The 17165-nt window shown below is 42.3% G+C and overlaps 1 protein-coding gene across 1 annotated transcript in view; it reads left to right on the top strand.

Annotated features, from left to right (window-relative positions):
• Nucleotides 1–17165, top strand: part of LOC121925147 (disks large homolog 2-like) — a 1073267-nt gene that overhangs the window by 652567 nt on the left and 403535 nt on the right. The window contains exon 7 of the mRNA XM_042456961.1: nucleotides 5613–5774. Coding sequence (XP_042312895.1) covers nucleotides 5613–5774 — 162 coding nt within the window. The remainder of the gene's footprint in view (nucleotides 1–5612; nucleotides 5775–17165) is intronic.

Here is a 17165-nt window from a genome sequence, read left to right as displayed (position 1 = left end):
CAGATGGCAGTTATGGAGGGCGGAGTCTCTTCTTCCAGGCTAGCCCTGATGGAGCTGGACCTGCCTGGTGAACTCCCTCTCAGGCCAGCGGGTGGCAGTTATGGAGGGCGGTGTCTTCTTCCTTCTGGCTAGTCCTGATGGAGCTGGACCTACCTGGCGAACTCCCTTTTGAGAGAAACTAGAGGAAAACAAGTATTGGGGGATAGAGTGGGATTCAGTGTATTTGAAGGTTTTTTAAAAAAATGTATTTTCATGCAATTAGAGGATATTATTTGTAGTGCATAGGGAGGAAATTACTTGTCAAAATTGAGGGAGGGTGTTGCCAGTCTTTGGAGGACTGGTTAGGGCTTCAGAGGGTGCAGAAGAAAGGTTCAGGGTCTGAACATGGCCCAGCAGCAGAAAAATATAAGTCTCTTTCACAGGAAGGGAACTTTGAGGGAGAGATTTCAGTGCAGTGTTCATTATGTTCTCCCCATGTTGGGCTCCAACCTGCACCCTTTCTGGGTCTTCTCAAACTCCTTTTTTTTTTTTTTTTTTTTTTTTGACCGGACAGATACAGTTTAGTCTGTGTGCATTGAAAGTTTGTTCAAGAGAAATCTTTGTTGATCTTTTAAAAAGTTATAAGATGCTATATTACCCAGTTAGTTGGGTTTTACCTGGATTCCCCACATGCCCATTTCCACAACATGGTGCCCCCAAAATACTTCAGTCGTACTCCCAACCCTTGCCTGATGTTCCCTTCACATCACCAGGACCAGCACCCTCAGGTTTTGATCCTGAAATCTCAAGGAATGGGTTTGCTTGCAATCCTAGTAGAGCAGCAGTCCAGGCCCTGCAACATTGCTGCTTCTATTTAATGTTTTTAAACAAACAAAATGGGAATGTGTGTGCTTTTTAAAGATGGCCACATTTCCATTTAATAGCTCGCAGCAGCACAGTCTGTGCAGCTCCATTAGAGGTAATTACAGGGGATTTAAAATATCTGTTGTGGGTTGGCAGTACATGATGCCCCGTTTGTAGCAGGCACTGATTTGTAATTAGAATTCATCATCCACCTGTTCTTTTGTAAAGCTCTGAAGCCGTGTGTGTGTGTGTTTGTGCATGCATGTTTGGAGGAGGTGGAGGGCTCTGTTTGACAGCAACTAACTGGAGGAAAGGGTGGGCAACTCTTAGGCTGCTTTTGCATGACTTGAGAATTTCCAGGTTGAATAAATATAGCTCACCAGCCATGTGTTGTTACTTTCCAGTTGCTTGGAAAGCTATCTGCTTTTTTCAGTACCAAGGCACAGGTTTTCCTCTAACTTGAACTCTTGAGCAAGGGATTTAGTCACTAAGAACCTCAAGTTCCTAATTTCTTCTCATATACATCTCTATTACACCTTCTCTTTCAGGTAGGGCTCATCAGTTGGCAGAAGAGGATCCACACTGTGGTTCACTCTTCCTGTCTTCTTCCTTTTCAGTTCATATTGGATAAATATTTGCATCTGGCCACTGATGATGATGACAATAATAACAACAATATTTATTTGTACATGCCTTTTTCACCAAAGGGTGAAACATCAGACATATTTAATCAAGGAAAAAACAATAGAACATAACACCATAATATACTAAAAATGAAATCACCACCACCCAACCAGTCACTATTCATCTCAGCAACTTTAGGCAGACTCAGCAGCTTAATCCAGCAAATTAAAGAGGAAGGCCCTTAACCTTTTGCAAAAATGGGTAAGATCTTACTGCAGCCAGAGTTACAAAGGAAGATTGTTCTATAATTGTGGAGCCAGATCGTGAAAAGCTCACATCCTTGATGTGTGTGTGTGGAACCATCAATAATCCTTTGCCTGTAGTTCTTAAATTCCTAGATGATACATACCATGCTAGCTCGGCTGCCAGGTACTGGGAAAGGTTAGAGTAAGGCTCTGACCTCCCCCAATATCTGGAATGAATGAGGTTTAAGCAATTGCTGAAATTCAACCATCCCCAAGGTTAAATCACTGCTATCTCTTCTCACCAGAGCCCCTTGTCTGTGTGTCCTCCTGCACTGGGATGCTATGCTTTTAGAACCTTGGCTTTGAATGTTCCAGACTTCCCCAGACTCAATATATAACTTCTGTGACACCCACTGGATATCTCTTGTGATCTTATTTTGTGCTGGCCCCTTTCTATTGCATTCTCTCTTTATTAAATTGGCACTGAACTGTCTGCACAGCTTGGTTGCACAGCCTCTTTGCAGGGTTGTTGCACATACTGATGGAAATACTGAAGTTAAGGATAATGGCAGTGTTATCATAGATAGATACTATACCCAAACCAGGAACATTTGTTCATCTTGGTTGACTTCTGTATGCATCTGGCCACGAGTTTGTGTTTGGCTTGGTAGGTCAGGTCATCCATTTTGGAGGCCTGCCCTAAGAGACTGCCATTTCAGGATTAGGAGACGAGTGAATGGGAGATGGCAAGATCAGAGATCATCTAGTTTGGAGGTAAAGTGGTATAGTGTTCATCATAAAAGTTCTCATAGCTACAATCCCAAGACCAGTGAAAAACTGTAGATAGTTATGTTCATCCATCTGTATCAACAAGCCAGTTCAAACACTCTTTTTTATCTCCATCAGGAACAGATCTTTTGTAAATCTAATGGTCCTTACCTGTCCAAGGCACTAGAATCAAAGATATTATACCAAATGACAAAAAACAAACAAACAAACAAACAAAAAACAAAAAACCACCTTAATTTGCTATGAGATAATGGAAGATTTCTGTTCCTATAAAGCCTAAAGATTCTGGCTTAATTATTGCTTTCACCTGCAAGGCCTTGGTTTTGTTTAGGAAAGGCTAGAGTCAGACTCTGCAACTGGGAATGATTTTGTCCCCCTTAAAAGGCTTCCCATGTGAACTACTTCTTTGCCAAAGGTTTCTGAACTCTAGGCCTCAGATCAGCTAATTAGGACTATCTTGGTTGTTATGGGTTGTGCATATAAAAATAACTTTTGCCACTTGCTTATTGCCTCACTTTTGTGAATGTTTTGCATTCTTTTGGAAAGATTTACCTTTTATCATGATTGCTGTATGTATGTTAAACCTTGTTTTGGTGTAATGACTAGATGTTTTTACCTGTGGTCTTGGATATTGCTTTGTGAAGTCAACTTGGTATGTATAGTTAGTGTGTGGTGGTGATGGTGGTGGTGTGTGCTTTTAATTCATTTCTGATTTATGACAACCCTAAGGTTTTTCTTGGCAAGATTTATTCAGGGAAGGTTTGTCATTGTTTTCCCATGATTTTGAGAGCATATGACTTGCTGAAAGTCACCCATTGGGTTTCATGGCTGAGCTGGGAATCAAACCCTTGTCTCCAGAGTCATAGTCCAACATTCAAACCACTACACCACACTCGTGCTACTTTTATTATTTTTGTCCTATTGGATGTGTGTTTTCTTCTGCACATTATGTGGTACTAATTTCAGTATGAACCAACAAGTCAGTGCTACTGTTTAAAGTCTATGGGCTTGTCTAGATTACCTGTACACCCTGAATTCCCCCAAGACTGGCTGTGTGCTGTTTACGTTAGTCATCCCCAAAATCCTGAACTGGGTCTGAGCTGTTAAGCCAACACCCACACCCAATCCGGTGTTTCAATGCCTTGTTCTGAATTAAAAAGACTTGCTCTGGGTTTTCCAGAAAACTCTAAGCAAAATACAGTGATGATGGGCAGTTCCTTCCCATGTAGTCCCTTCCAAGTAGTTCTGCAGGCATTCATCACTGGTCAGAGCGAGGCTGGGCACCTCATTTTGACCTCAGAACAACTCATGCCCACAGCAGTGGCACTGACCACCTAGCAGAGATTCTGTGGGGAGGCAGTTGCTCATTGTTCGCTGATAACCTGTATCAGGGAAGGATGGATTCAGTGAGAATTTGAGGCCCGAATATTCTAGGGGCAGCCTGGGGTATTCTGGCAAATGTAGATGAGCACTAAGGCCCTGGACAGACGGGTGGCAAAACGCTGTCTCTCTTTGCTGTGCATCATTGTTGCAGCAACCAAACCGTGCAGGAAGAAGCCACCTGGAGCAGCTTCTTTTTTGAGATGTCATAAAAGCTGTGATGCAGCCCTATGATGCCCCTTCCTGCCAGTGACGTCCGTACGCTGCACGTCGCATACGTTATTATTATTGTTATTATTATTATTATTATTATTATTATTATTAAACTTTATTTCTAAAGTGCTGTGATTATACACAGCGCTGTACAAAGTCGGTAAAATTAAAGAGTATATAAAAGCCTGCCCAAGGTGTACACTCTAAGATAATAACAATTAAAAAGAGGAATAGATAAAATTACCATATAGAAAAGAAAAAACAAATTAAAAACATCAAATATAAAACAAATCACTTCATATCAAATATTATCAGACAGCCAGATGACAATCACAAATTCCCTGAGAACGCTTCCCTAAACAATATGGTTTTCAGCTCAGCCTTAAAGCTGGTTAGGGAAGTGATGAGCCGTGCATGCAGAGGAAGAAGGTATTATTATTAAACTTTATTTCTAAAGCGCTGTAATTATACACAGCGCTGTACAAAGTCAGTAAAATTAAAGAGTATGTGGATGGGAGGCTGCCATGATGGTGACACATGTATGTACTAGGGCTTGGGAGCGTGGAGTTGCTGTGCGTTTCTGAACCCTAGAATTGGTGCTGGCATGCCGCTTCCTGCCTATATATACTGGGCCTAAGACTCTAATTGGAGGATGTTGAATTAGCCCATTTAGCAATCTATTGTAGGGTATGCTCTGATCAGCTGAGCAGATATTTTTGGGGTGAGTCTACCTCTTGGGGGTTCAAAGATGGCCTAGAGACTTGGCTGGGCTAGTACATAGACTCAGCCCCTTCTGCTGCTCAGCTACCAGATGTAGCTCATGACAATATATTGTTCCACGGGAGGGGGAATCTCTCTCAGCTCCTGTGAAGACCGTTGCTAAACTCGGAAGGAACCGGGAAGCCAAAAAAGGCTGAGAAATAATTTTGATGATTTTGTGTCTAGATCTGCTCTAGTTTTTGCCAGGGAGTGGTTTGCGTGTTTTTTTTTGGCTCTTCTCAGACAATTTTAGGCCCAGGAGAGGCCTCTTTTTTAAAACAATGAGAAGTGAGTAGAATAGGAATTTGGTTCCTGTTCACTGTATGTTGTTTTAAAAAGCCTCTCTTGATCCTATAATGCGCTGGGGATAGAGGTCAAAAACATGGCAAAAAGCTCTCCCCATGCCTTCTAGAGGAATTTGGGAACACTTGGGAGCAAAGAAAAATGTACAAAAACATTTAAAAAAATATTTTGAAGCCACAAAAAAAGATCGGGGGGGGGCACAACCCATAGATTATACTTTGCCCTCACCCAGCTAATTTATATATTGGTTCAATTAACTATTGTGGCTGCATTATATGGAACTTGGGATTGTTGTTCAGTGAGGCAGCAGAGTTCTCTAAGAATTCTAGATACTTAGGAGTTATGTCAAAACCATTATTCTCCAGTGTTCATGAAAATCATTATGATGGAAGACTTACTAATGTTTCTCCCATGATCCCTAACAGTTCTTTTCTTCTCTCTCCTTCTGCCTCCTAGAAGTATCGCTACCAAGATGAAGATGCTCCACACGATCATTCTTTACCTCGTTTAACTCATGAAGTGAGAGGGCCAGAACTAGTTCACGTTTCCGAAAAGAATTTATCACAGATAGAAAACGTCCATGGATACGTCCTTCAATCGCACATCTCACCTTTGAAGGTTTGTAAATTGCATTTCCTCTCATTAAAGAAAATGAAAAAAAGGAAGAGAATAGCTAAAAGATAGGTATGTCTTGTCTGGAGTTCGCCTTTCATGCCACTTTGTGCAAACAGTTTCTTTGGGGCAATGGTGAAAGACTGGCATATTGTTCTGTTCTAGAATTTCCAAGAATTAACCTGTCACTCTTTTGTGTGAAGAAAGAGCTCTGTGGTTGCCATCATCAGCCTGTTGTTTGCTGAGCTGTTTTCTGTTGTTGCCTTTCAGTTCTTATTTTGAAACTTAAGTTCTGAGAGTTTTGTGATTAAAAAGAATTCTTGTCTGTGCTGTACTCACCTTCATATATACCCTGTTTCCCCAAAAATAAGACATATCCATAAAATATGCTGTAGCAGGATTTCTAAGCATTTGCACAATATGAGCCATACCCCGAGAATAAGACATAGTGATAGGCCAGGTGCGGAATGGAAGGGGTTGGGAAGAGAATGGAAAGATTGGGGCCAATGGTTCTAAAGGAAATGGAGTTGCAAGAAATTCATGATGGAATTCCGGGTTTGGAGAGTTATGACAATGTTCCAGAAGAAGAATCATAGAATCATAGAGCTGGAAGAGACCGCAAGGGCCATCCAGTCCAACCCCCTGCCATGCAGGAAATCCAGATCAAAGCATCCCCAACAGATGGCCATCCAGCCTTCATTTGAAGACCTCCAATGAGGGAGACTCCACTACACCCCGAGAAAGTGTGTTCCACTGTCGAACAGCCCTTACAGTAAGGAAGTTCCTCCTAATTTTGAGGTGGAATCTCTTTTCCTGCAGCTTGCATCCATTGCTCCGGGTCCTAGTCTCTGGAGCAGCAGAAAACAAGCTTGCTCCCTCCTCAGTATGACATCCCTTCAAATATTTAAACAGGGCTAACATATCACCTCTTAACCTTCTTTTCTCCAGGCTAAACATACCCAGCACCCTAAGGCGTTCCTCATAGGGCATGGTTTCCAGACCTTTCACCATTTTAGTCGCCCTCCTTTGGACATGCTCCAGTTTCTCAATGTCCTTTTTGAATCGTGGCGCCCAGAACTGGACACAATATTCCAGGTGGGGCCTGACCAGAGCAGAATATAGTGGCACTATTACTTCCCTTGATCTAGACACTATACTTCTATTGATGCATCCTAAAATCACATTGGCCTTGTTAGCTGCCGCATCGCACTGTTGACTCATGTTCAACTTGTGGTCTACTTGTTGTCTCCTTAAGCCAGGTGTCCCCCATCCTATATCTGTGCCTTTCATTTTTTCGCCCTAAGCGCAGTACCTTACATTTCTCCCTGTTGAAGTTCATTTTTTTTAGCTGTGGCCTAGCTTTCTAGTCTATTCAGGTCATTTTGAATGTTGATCCTGTCCTCTGGAGTATTAGCTATTCCTCCTAATTTGGTGTCATCTGCAAATTTGATAAGTATGCCCCCAATTTTTTTCCTCCAAGTCATTGATAAAGATGTTGAACAGTACTGGGCCCAGGACAGAGCCCTGTGGGACTCCACTGGTCACTTCTCTCCAGGATGAAAAGGTGCCATTGTTGAGCACCCTTTGGGTTCATCCGGTCAACCAGTTACAAATCCACTTAACAGTTGCCTTATCTAGCTCACATTTTACAAGCTTATTTGCAAGAATGTCATGGGGAACTTTGTCAAAGGCCTTACTGAAATCGAGATATACTATATCCACAGCATTCCCTTCATCTAACAAGGTGGTAACTTTATCAAAGAATGAGATAAGATTTGTCTGGCTTGACTTCTTTCTCTGAAACCCGTGTTGACTTTTTGTGATTATGGCATTGCTTTCTAGATGTTCACAGACTCTCTTTTTAATGATCTGCTCCAGAATCTTTCCTGGTATTGATGTCAGACTAACTGGATGATAATTGTTTGGATCCTCTTGCTTCCCCTTTTTGAAGATAGGGACAACATTTGCCCTCCTCCAATCTGCTGGCACTTCTCCTGTTCTCCAGGAGTTTTCAAAGATTATTGCCAATTATTGCCAAGACGACTTAACTATATTTGAATAAATGTAGATTGTTGTACCATACTTAATAAAACTAAGACATACCCTGAAAATAAGCCATAGTGTGTCTTCTTGAGGAAAAATAAATATAAGACAATGTCTTATTTTCAGGGAAACACGGTACACATATGATAGTGTGATAACACTTGGCTAAGTATATTAACGGTTGGTGGAACAGGAAAATAAATGTATCTTCCATCTTTAAAAAGAAAGTTGGTTGGTTGGACTGCAAGAGACATCAGAACTGAGAGGATTCTCAGCATAGTACTCATGGAACCTCACCACAACCAACAATCTCCTTCATGGGCTTATCGGATGGCAGTGGCACTATTTTGGTGCTGTCATTTTGATTTCCCACAATGCTCTGGAGCAATACCACATCCAGAGCATTGTGGGGAATTTAAACAATTGTCAAGCCAGTGCTGTGGAGAGGGAGCCCAGGGGAAGTATAGCCATTGGCTGCTGTCTAAGAATCTTAAATATCAGATGACTCCAAGATTGATAATTTATATTCTCCTGCCAAGAACTGCAGAGCATAATGCTGGAATCTCAGGGTCTGTGGTGGTTTCTGTGGCAGTGGGGTGGTGAATCCGTTCTAGGCTTTAATATGAATTTTAAAGGAGAAGCTGGATTTATTTTAGTATTTTATATGTATTATCCTACTAGAGAGGCCCCTTCCCCACCACCTCTCCCTTCTCCTTTTGTGTCGTGTCTTTTTAGATTGTAAGCCTGAGGGCAGGGAACCGTCCAATTATAAAGATTGTATGTACAGCGCTGTGTAAATTTACAGCACTTTATAAATAAAGGTTAATAATAATAATAAATAATAAATAGGGTTTTAGAGATAGCTGCCTTAAAAATTTAGACTATAACATGCTTGGAGTCTCAGCCCCAAGACAGTTGGCAAGTCACCAGCTTCCACAGACCTAAACTTTGATGAACAGGTGACTTAAGGCTGTGTTGTGCACTCAGATCTCAGAAGTTTGTTCAGCACAGGAGAAAATAGTACTTTGTAACTTCAAGTGCTGTGATTGTTCGACAAGAGGAAAACATGGGATTAGCCTAGGGAGACTGTACTTCTGGCTTTGCCTGCAACTGAGGAACATCTCCCTTGCTTGAGTTCATCAAGTAATGACTGAGAACTTTGGATAGACAAATGTACTTGCTAGATCTGGATTTGGGGTACAGTATATCTGCTTTGCATTTCGGCCTGGGCCTTGTACTCATTCATAGGATGGAATACCCTTGGCCAGCAGTGACCGTTGGAACATTTTGAGAGCCTGTTCACTAAAGCAAGTGAAGCCCAAGACCTTTTTCTGACTGAGGCCATCAAGATGGCATCTGCATTTTAGTCCACATATAGAACCTTGACTGGGCTATGGGCTGGTGATCTACTCCAAGATCAATAATGGAATGGTGTCTGCCACCACACTCAAGGAAGCAGGTCAGTTTAGCAGGCCCAATATTGGTCCTGTGGAATATACAACTCTGCCCTCCAACAGAGGGAAACAACCACAGAGTTCAGGATGAACAGCCAAAAAGTTGTCATCAGTTTGCCTTCTGCCTAATGGCCATGGTGTCCACTCAGCCTAATTATACCTTCCAGTTGTGTCCATTTGGCAAGGATGGTCCTGCTTATGCCATCCCACTTTTTCATCTGCTTTCAAAATGTCCCAATTTCTCTCTTCTCCTCCCATTTTCCCCTGTTGTCCTTGGTTTGTTTCCATGGGTGCAAACCGAGTTTAATATGCAAAAGTACTTTTGTGTTCAATTAGCCCTCAAAGGAGAAGAGGAAGTTGGAATCTTTACATTCTCAGGAGGTACAGGCAAACAGCTGCAACTTCTCCTAGCTTGTGCAGTCTTCCCCATTAATAACTGTTGTCATCTTGACCACACTGTGATGTTGCTTGACCACATGCAACCTCATTTTCATCTATGAAATTTTAGAGGGTATGCTAATGATAAGGTTACCTACACCTCAGCACTGAATTAAAGAAGGAACTCATAGTTACTTGAGCAAAATAATTATGGAGACAGTAGTACTGTTAAAGAGGACCTTGTGCCAAAGGCCCAGCATACCCAACCCTGGAGAATAAGTATAAAGACTTGAAATTCAGTAGTGTCTTCCACAGAGTTATAGCACGTTGATCCCACTTTAACTGTCATGGTTGCATCTTATGGAACTTGGGATTGTGGTTCAGCAAGGCAGTAGAGTTCTCTGTCGAAGAATTCTAAGTATCTTATGAAACTACAATTCCCGGGATTCTATAGCACAGTTAATGTGGAATCAAAGGGTAGAAATTTATCAATACTGAACTGAGATTCCCCCATTGTGAAGTAAGTGTTTCCGGTGGTGGGGAGAGGTAATGAGAACATGGAATCCAGAATCCAGAATTATCTCATTGAATAACAAGAAACTTCTTTGTCTCTTCATGAATCCCAGATTACTAGTACTTGTTCAGAATAATACTGTGCTGTCAGTTTTGCAGTTCAGGTGACCACTGTCAGAAGCAAATCAGTCTCCTTGCTTCTGCTGTTGTGTATAGGACCAATTCCACTTGAAAGAGGTATTTGCAGGGATTAGGCTGTCTTCAGATATGCCAAAAAAGAAGAAAAAGAAAGAAGTCATTATTAAAAAAGACATTAGTTTAAAAATTCTTCCCCCACGTTCTTGCCTTGATTTAACACTAGATGGTGCAATTAGCTGAGGATCCCTTTGGTCTAGGAACTGTGAGTAGTAGGGTTTCTAGAAGCTATGAAGAAAGATTCAGATACATGGAGCTAAAGGAACATAAAAGGGAGGAAAGCAAATATTGATTTATTCAAGACTACCTTGTGGGCTTTGTTGTTTTTATTGTTGTATATTGTATTAACTCTGCTGTTACCTGCCTCGATTCTCAAAGCAGAAGAGGCGGGATATAAATAATAATAATAATAATAATAATAATAATAATAATAATATTACCTGATTTGTTTATTTCTATTGAAAATATTTGCAAATCATCTCTTTCCCCCACCCTCTAACATTTCAGAGATGAAAAATGAGATACAAGTGGTTGCACAGCATCAGAGTACAGTGCTCCCTCGGGTTACGAAATTAATTCGTTCCGCGGCTAATTTCGTAACCCGAAAAACCTTCGTAACCCGAATTGCCATAGGCGCTAATGGGAAAAAAAGCCGCGGCTCTGCCGCGGCTCCATTTAAAACAGCGCCGGCGTTTTTTCGTAACCCGAAAAAACGTTCGTAACCCGAAACAATAAATCCCTATGGGATTTATTCGTATCCCGAAAAATTCGTAAGCTGGGTAATTCGTATCCCGAGGTACCACTGTATTGTCAGGATGGTGGAGGTTTTTAGTGAGGAAGAACAGACAAAGCTAGGAGAGGCTGCAGCTCTTTGCTTTTGCATGAACCGATTGGGAAGGACAAGATTCTTCCCAGCCCAAGAAACTGAGTGTGGACTTCTTTTGTACTTTGAACTCAGCATCAATTGAAATAAACTGAAGACAAAGTGGGGAGGGGGAGTTAAAGTGGGGAGAGAAAGCAGGGCATTTTGAAAGTAGCTGAAAAAGTGGTATGGCCTCTGCAGAGACCTTGGGCAAATCTACACTGTAGAAATAATTCAGGTCGACATCACTTTAACTGCCATTGCTCCATCCTACAGAATCCTGATATTTGTAGTTTGGTGAAGCACCAGCATGCTTTGGCAGAGGAGACTAAAGGTCATGTAAAACTACAAATCTCAGGTTTCCATAAGATGGAGCTACTGCACTGAAAGTGGTATCTTAACTGCATTATTACTACAGTGTAGTTTCACCCAAGGTCTCTGCTGAAGACCTCAGATTCCAGGCAGGCTTATAGAAATGGAGGCAGTCTTTCTGATATCTTGAGTCCATGCTACTCTTTCCTGCTTTTCCTTAGCACAGTGCCATACCTCCCTCTGGGACAGCAGAAATACAGCAGTATAGGTGGAGAGGCTTGACATACCTGCAACTAAAGTGGTGCTGCCTCAACCGTTCTCACTGAACAGTCAGCCTGCCTAGATAAGGCAGGCAGCAGAAGTACCACTGGAAGCAGTACCTATCTTCCACTGTAGAAAAGACACCCGAGACAGTGCTCTGCTTTCTGGACCCTTGGAACTCCTGTGCCTCCCTTGCCCAAGCCTCCCTATGCCTGATTTAGGAGTTATTTTCACTGTGAAAATAATCCAGGATGAATCCAGGTTAAATCTCCGTTGTTCACACACATCCTGAATGCAACTGATTAATTTTTTGGGGGGAGGGGGTCTGTCAACCCACCCACTTAATCTGGGATAATTGATATTGGAGTTTTTCCTGAGGTTTTTTTTTTTCTTTTTCAAATCTATATCATCAGTAGTGTGAATAACTGATGTGAATAGACCTGAATAGACCCGGGATAAAAGGCTGCATACCAAAAAAGGAGTTCTGAATGCATTCACATCATCAACTCCATCTGTATTTGAATGCTTGCATGTGTGAACAGTCGAACTCACAGAGATGCGCATAGATGCAGAGTATGAATAACAAGCCCGGAATGCATGAGTGTGATGATTTGCATTATGGTGCTAAAAAATGTTGTGTGATTGCTTTCTTAGTTTTCCCAGCTACTGACTGGTTCATTGGCTTCTTGACCTCTGGATGGTTAATTACCCACACAGTCTCTCTTTTCCTAGTGAACCAAGACACAATGGAATGGGAAATACATACCTGTCCAAATATTAGTATGCAAAGGGATCTTGCAGCACCTTTGAGACTTTAACTGAAAGATAGAAGTTGGTAGCATGAGCATTTGTAGACTTGAGCCTACTTCATCAGATGCATTTGGTGGAGTGGAAAGCCCAGGTACAACAGACCTATATAGCAGTTTTTATGTGAGAATGTCCATTGGAATGCAAAACTTTGTTAGACTGCAATGCCCACCAGCTCTTGGTAACAAAGACACGGGTGAGGGATGAATGGGGCTGCAGCCCAATAACATCTGGAGTGTCTAATGTTTCCAATGTCTGACTGAGTGGGTGAAACTCTGCTGTGTATTTGTATACTCAGAAAGTCTTAGGGATGACTTGGGGCAAGATTTCATCTAAATCGAAACACACTGAGGCAAAATATTAGGGTGTCTTTTTAGAATAGAATTCTGGAGAATTTTCAGTAAAGCAGAAATGTTTGACAAGATCAGCAAAACCGTAACCATCTCTGGCTCCTAGCCATACGCAGCAGGTTTGGTTCTGCCTTCAATAGCAGGTGAAAGATTATTGGGAGTGGGAAGGAGCATAATATATTTTTTAAAAGATCAAACTCTTTCAAGGAATGTCTTACAACTTCCTCACTGTGTATCTGCAATTCAAATGCACTCATTTATCTTGATCTCTCATCTCTCTCTATCTCTGATTGAAGCACTAGTCATTTTCGGTTCCTCTGGGGAATAGAGGTAATCAGTATTCATCATCAGACAAGAGCAAAAACTACGTTTGCCAAAATGAATCTTTAGGGTTTGTAATTACTGGGTTGATGTTTGGTTTTATTTTCTTCCTTTAAGTGTGTTACAATATGCGAGGAGTTCTCGGTACTGTATATTCTGCACCTATGGAAAGAAGTCATTTAGAGACAGCAAGGTATAGGTGAAAGGACTATTTTCTTTCAAGGTGATGTTTCAGCCCATTTGGTAAAAATGCATTCTGCCATAATGTGTGCATTTAGGTTTGGAAATCTAGAAATTTGGCTAGGATCTACCCACAGCTCCTTTTAATGCTGACTTCTTAGGTTCTGACCAGAAAATTGTAGCTGATGTATTCTAATATAAATGAGATTTTTTTTCCAAATGTTGCAGTACCACAGAGATGGGCAAAATGCGGGCTGCATGGACTCCCTTATGGCTGTTTTTGTTATGCTCTGGGCCACCCAGGATCAAATCGTTTTGTCCCCAATTGCCTTCTGAGGATGTGGGGGTATTTTTGTCATTCCCCTCTTCTGGGCCCTATTAGGCCCAGGACTAGCCTTTTTTAAAAAACCAGAAGTAAACTGGAAGAGACTTCAGGTCATTTTCTATTTTGAAAAAAGCTTTGTCCTGAGCCTAAAATGCCCCCCCCCTCAAAATTCTGAGAATGCCTTCCATAGGCCCTAAAAGGTGTTAAGAGACATTTGAGGGCAAAAAGATTTTCTTTTCAATTTTGCAATGGGGATATGGTGGGAGAGTGTCTCTCCCCCCCCCCCCCCCCCCCCCCCCCCCAGTATTCAAGGTGTTTAATGCGGTCCCCTAACATCTCACAGTTGCCCTCTGCTGCAGTACCATATTCTGTGATCATTTTTTGCCTGGCTACATAAAGGCAGTGGGCTAGCCTAGAGGCACTGTTCTGTCCCCTGACCCAAACAGCCATAGATTGGCCACAGAGTTTTACTAAAGAATTTCCTTGGCATCACTGCATGCTCAGTCACCTTCACACCCTCACACTTCCATAGGACCTATGCATAAGTATACCCGAGGAGAGGTACTCTCTGCTGGTTCCAAATAGGATCCTGGCCTCCATCTCAGTCCATGCTCAACCAAATTCCATTCTGTGACCTATTGGATTTTCTGTAGACTACACCTTAATACTGCAAGATTTCCATCCTGGATTTTCCCTGGAAGCTCCATATTTTTTAGATAAATAGGCTAGTGACTTCAATCCCAATGTATTGGGTGTCTCACTCCAGATCTGTCAGCAACAAAGCACTTAGTCTCTCTGGGAGATGGAAAAATGGCTTTCCCAGGTCTTGCAGTTTCATGGCAAAACTTTAATAGATCAGTGTCATCTTCTTCTCACCTTCCAGATACTTGGGTTTTCATTTCTTATAAGCCCTAGACAGCATGGCCAATTGTAGAAATGTTGTATGTTGTAGTCCAAAGTATTAGGAGGGGATCAGGCTGGGAAACACTGCTACAGAGAGTCATGACTTCTGAATCAGGCAATCTGGGGAGCCAAGAGGAGGGTCTATATATAGAGCAACCATCTCAGGCTGAACATCATATTGCTGTGAGAGTTGTCACATAGTCTCTTCTAGCCAGCCTGACACCTAGAAACTGATCATCAAACTAACTTATACCATGTTTCCTGTATCTGGCTCTTCAAATTCATGGGTGATATTTTGTTTTGTTTTTGAGATTGAGCTGAATGTTTTCAGAGTCACACAACCTGCCGCTGAGTGTACTGATCCTTGACATCAGATCAGATGCAGGGGTGGGGGACCTTCATTCTTGTCATCTCACTGGTTCTACACATGCAGAGAACACATGGGAGATCTGTTATTCCATTGATGCAGGTGCATCCTTCACTGGTGCAGACTGCAATTATTCTGTGCCTAGATGCTATGATCAGATTCTCACTTGGTAGCTGTGCTTCTCATAACAAATTTATTGTGTTTAGCAAGGCTGATCCACGGACAACTGACATGCAGTTGACTGCTGGGGCTGGGCTCAAAGCCTTAGCAGCCTGGTAGAACCTGGCACAACATACATTTCATGGGCATAGCTTTGAAGAACCCAGCATCAATTTCACATTGTTGTTGTTGTTATTATTTTATACAGGAAAAGAGATTCCACCTCAACATTAGGAGGAACTTCCTGACAGTAAGGGCTGTTCAACAATGGAACAAACTCACTCAGAGTGTAGTGGAATCTCCTTCCTTAGAGGTTTTTAAACAGAGGCTGTCTGGGATGCTTTGATTTAGATTTCCTGCATGGCAGGGGGTCGAATTGGATGGTCCTTGCGGTGTCTTCCAACTCTATGATTCTATGATTCATCTTTCTCCCAATATAGGTGATAGAACAGAACTTTGTGGAGGATTCAGCTACATTTTTGAAGTGGACCTCTAAACTCAGACAGTGTGGCAACTCAGGTTTCTAAGAGCTGTCAGTCAAAATGTATCTTCCCCAAGCTCTAATGAAAATGCGCATTAAACTAACAGCCCAAATCCAATTGCTGCCCCCCCAAAAATAACTGTGTTGACAGACAGTCCGATGTTTCTTATGAGGTCTGTACAAGTAACCTGTGCAAGTGTTCACACTGGAGAATATTTCATTAATGGATGAGGGAAAACCGACTCAAGCTGAATCCAGAGAAAACAGAGGTACTAGTGATGGGTTCTCCTGGTCCAGGAATGGCGGTGATTCCACCTGTCCTGAACGGGGTCACGCTCCCTGTGAAGGACACCGTGCGCAGTCTGGGGGTGCTTCTTGACTCGTCGCTTCACCTGACTGCTCAGGTGAATGCGACGGTCAAGAACACCTGTTATCAGCTTCGGCTGATTCGCCAGCTGCGCCCATACCTGGCCCAAAGGGACCTAGAAACTGTTGTACATGCTCTGGTAACTTCGAGACTGGATTTCTGCAATGTACTCTACATGGGGCAACCTTTATACCAAACTCGGAAGCTGCAAATGGTGCAGAACATGGCAGCCAGGCTGGTCACTGGTGCTCCCAGGACCAGCCATATAACACCGGTTTTAAAAGATCTCCATTGGCTGCCCATTCGCTTCCGAGCTCAATATAAGGTGTTGGTAATTACCTATAAAGCCCTAAATGGCTTGGGCCCAGGATACCTAAAGGAACGCCTCTCCCCGTACATTCCGCCTCGCACCCTCAGAACGTCTGGGCAGCAGCTACTGAAGGTGCCTGGGGCTAGGTTAGTCTCCACTTCTCGGAGGACGTTTTCCACAGCTGCCCCAGCCCTCTGGAATGCGCTGCCCACAGAGCTCCGCTCGTCGACTACCCTGGCCCAATTTAGGAAGGACCTTAAAACCTTCCTATTCCAACAAGCATTCCCCGAATAAATATCCTGTGGGCCTCCCTCCTCTTTCGTGGCCAAGAGGCTGGGCTATGGGGCTTTTTACTGTTGGTTTGTTTTAGGGTGTATTTTATTTTATGTGTATTTTAATATGACTGTAGTTTTGATGTATTATTGATTGTATTTTAACCTGTTGTAAGCCGCCCTGATCGGAGGAAGGGCGGCATATAAATAAAAATTTTATTTATTTATTTATTAATCTTGAACATATTTGAGAACAGTCCATAGGACCTTGTTTTGGATCTTGTCCCTTTTGATGAAAATGTTGCTCTCCCCCATTAGTGAAATGGTGCAGCTGGCATACATGATTTAATGAAAATGATATAGGATAATGTGGGTTGAGGACTAGAAAGGGATAGAGGAGAGTCAGAGTCAGGGTGAGAGTTAGTTAGGATATATATGAGAGAGACAGGGAGAATAAGAGATGTAGGTGTTAGCCTCAGTCAGTATTTGTATGTTCTAAATAAGCAATCTATGATATTGTGCTCAGTTTCTGTTTTG

The sequence above is a fragment of the Sceloporus undulatus genome, chromosome 3 (genome assembly GCF_019175285.1).
Source record: "Sceloporus undulatus isolate JIND9_A2432 ecotype Alabama chromosome 3, SceUnd_v1.1, whole genome shotgun sequence".
NCBI classification, from domain to species: domain Eukaryota; kingdom Metazoa; phylum Chordata; class Lepidosauria; order Squamata; family Phrynosomatidae; genus Sceloporus; species Sceloporus undulatus.
The sequence above is the reverse complement of the archived record's forward strand: the minus strand, read 5'-3'. Positions and strand labels throughout refer to the sequence as shown.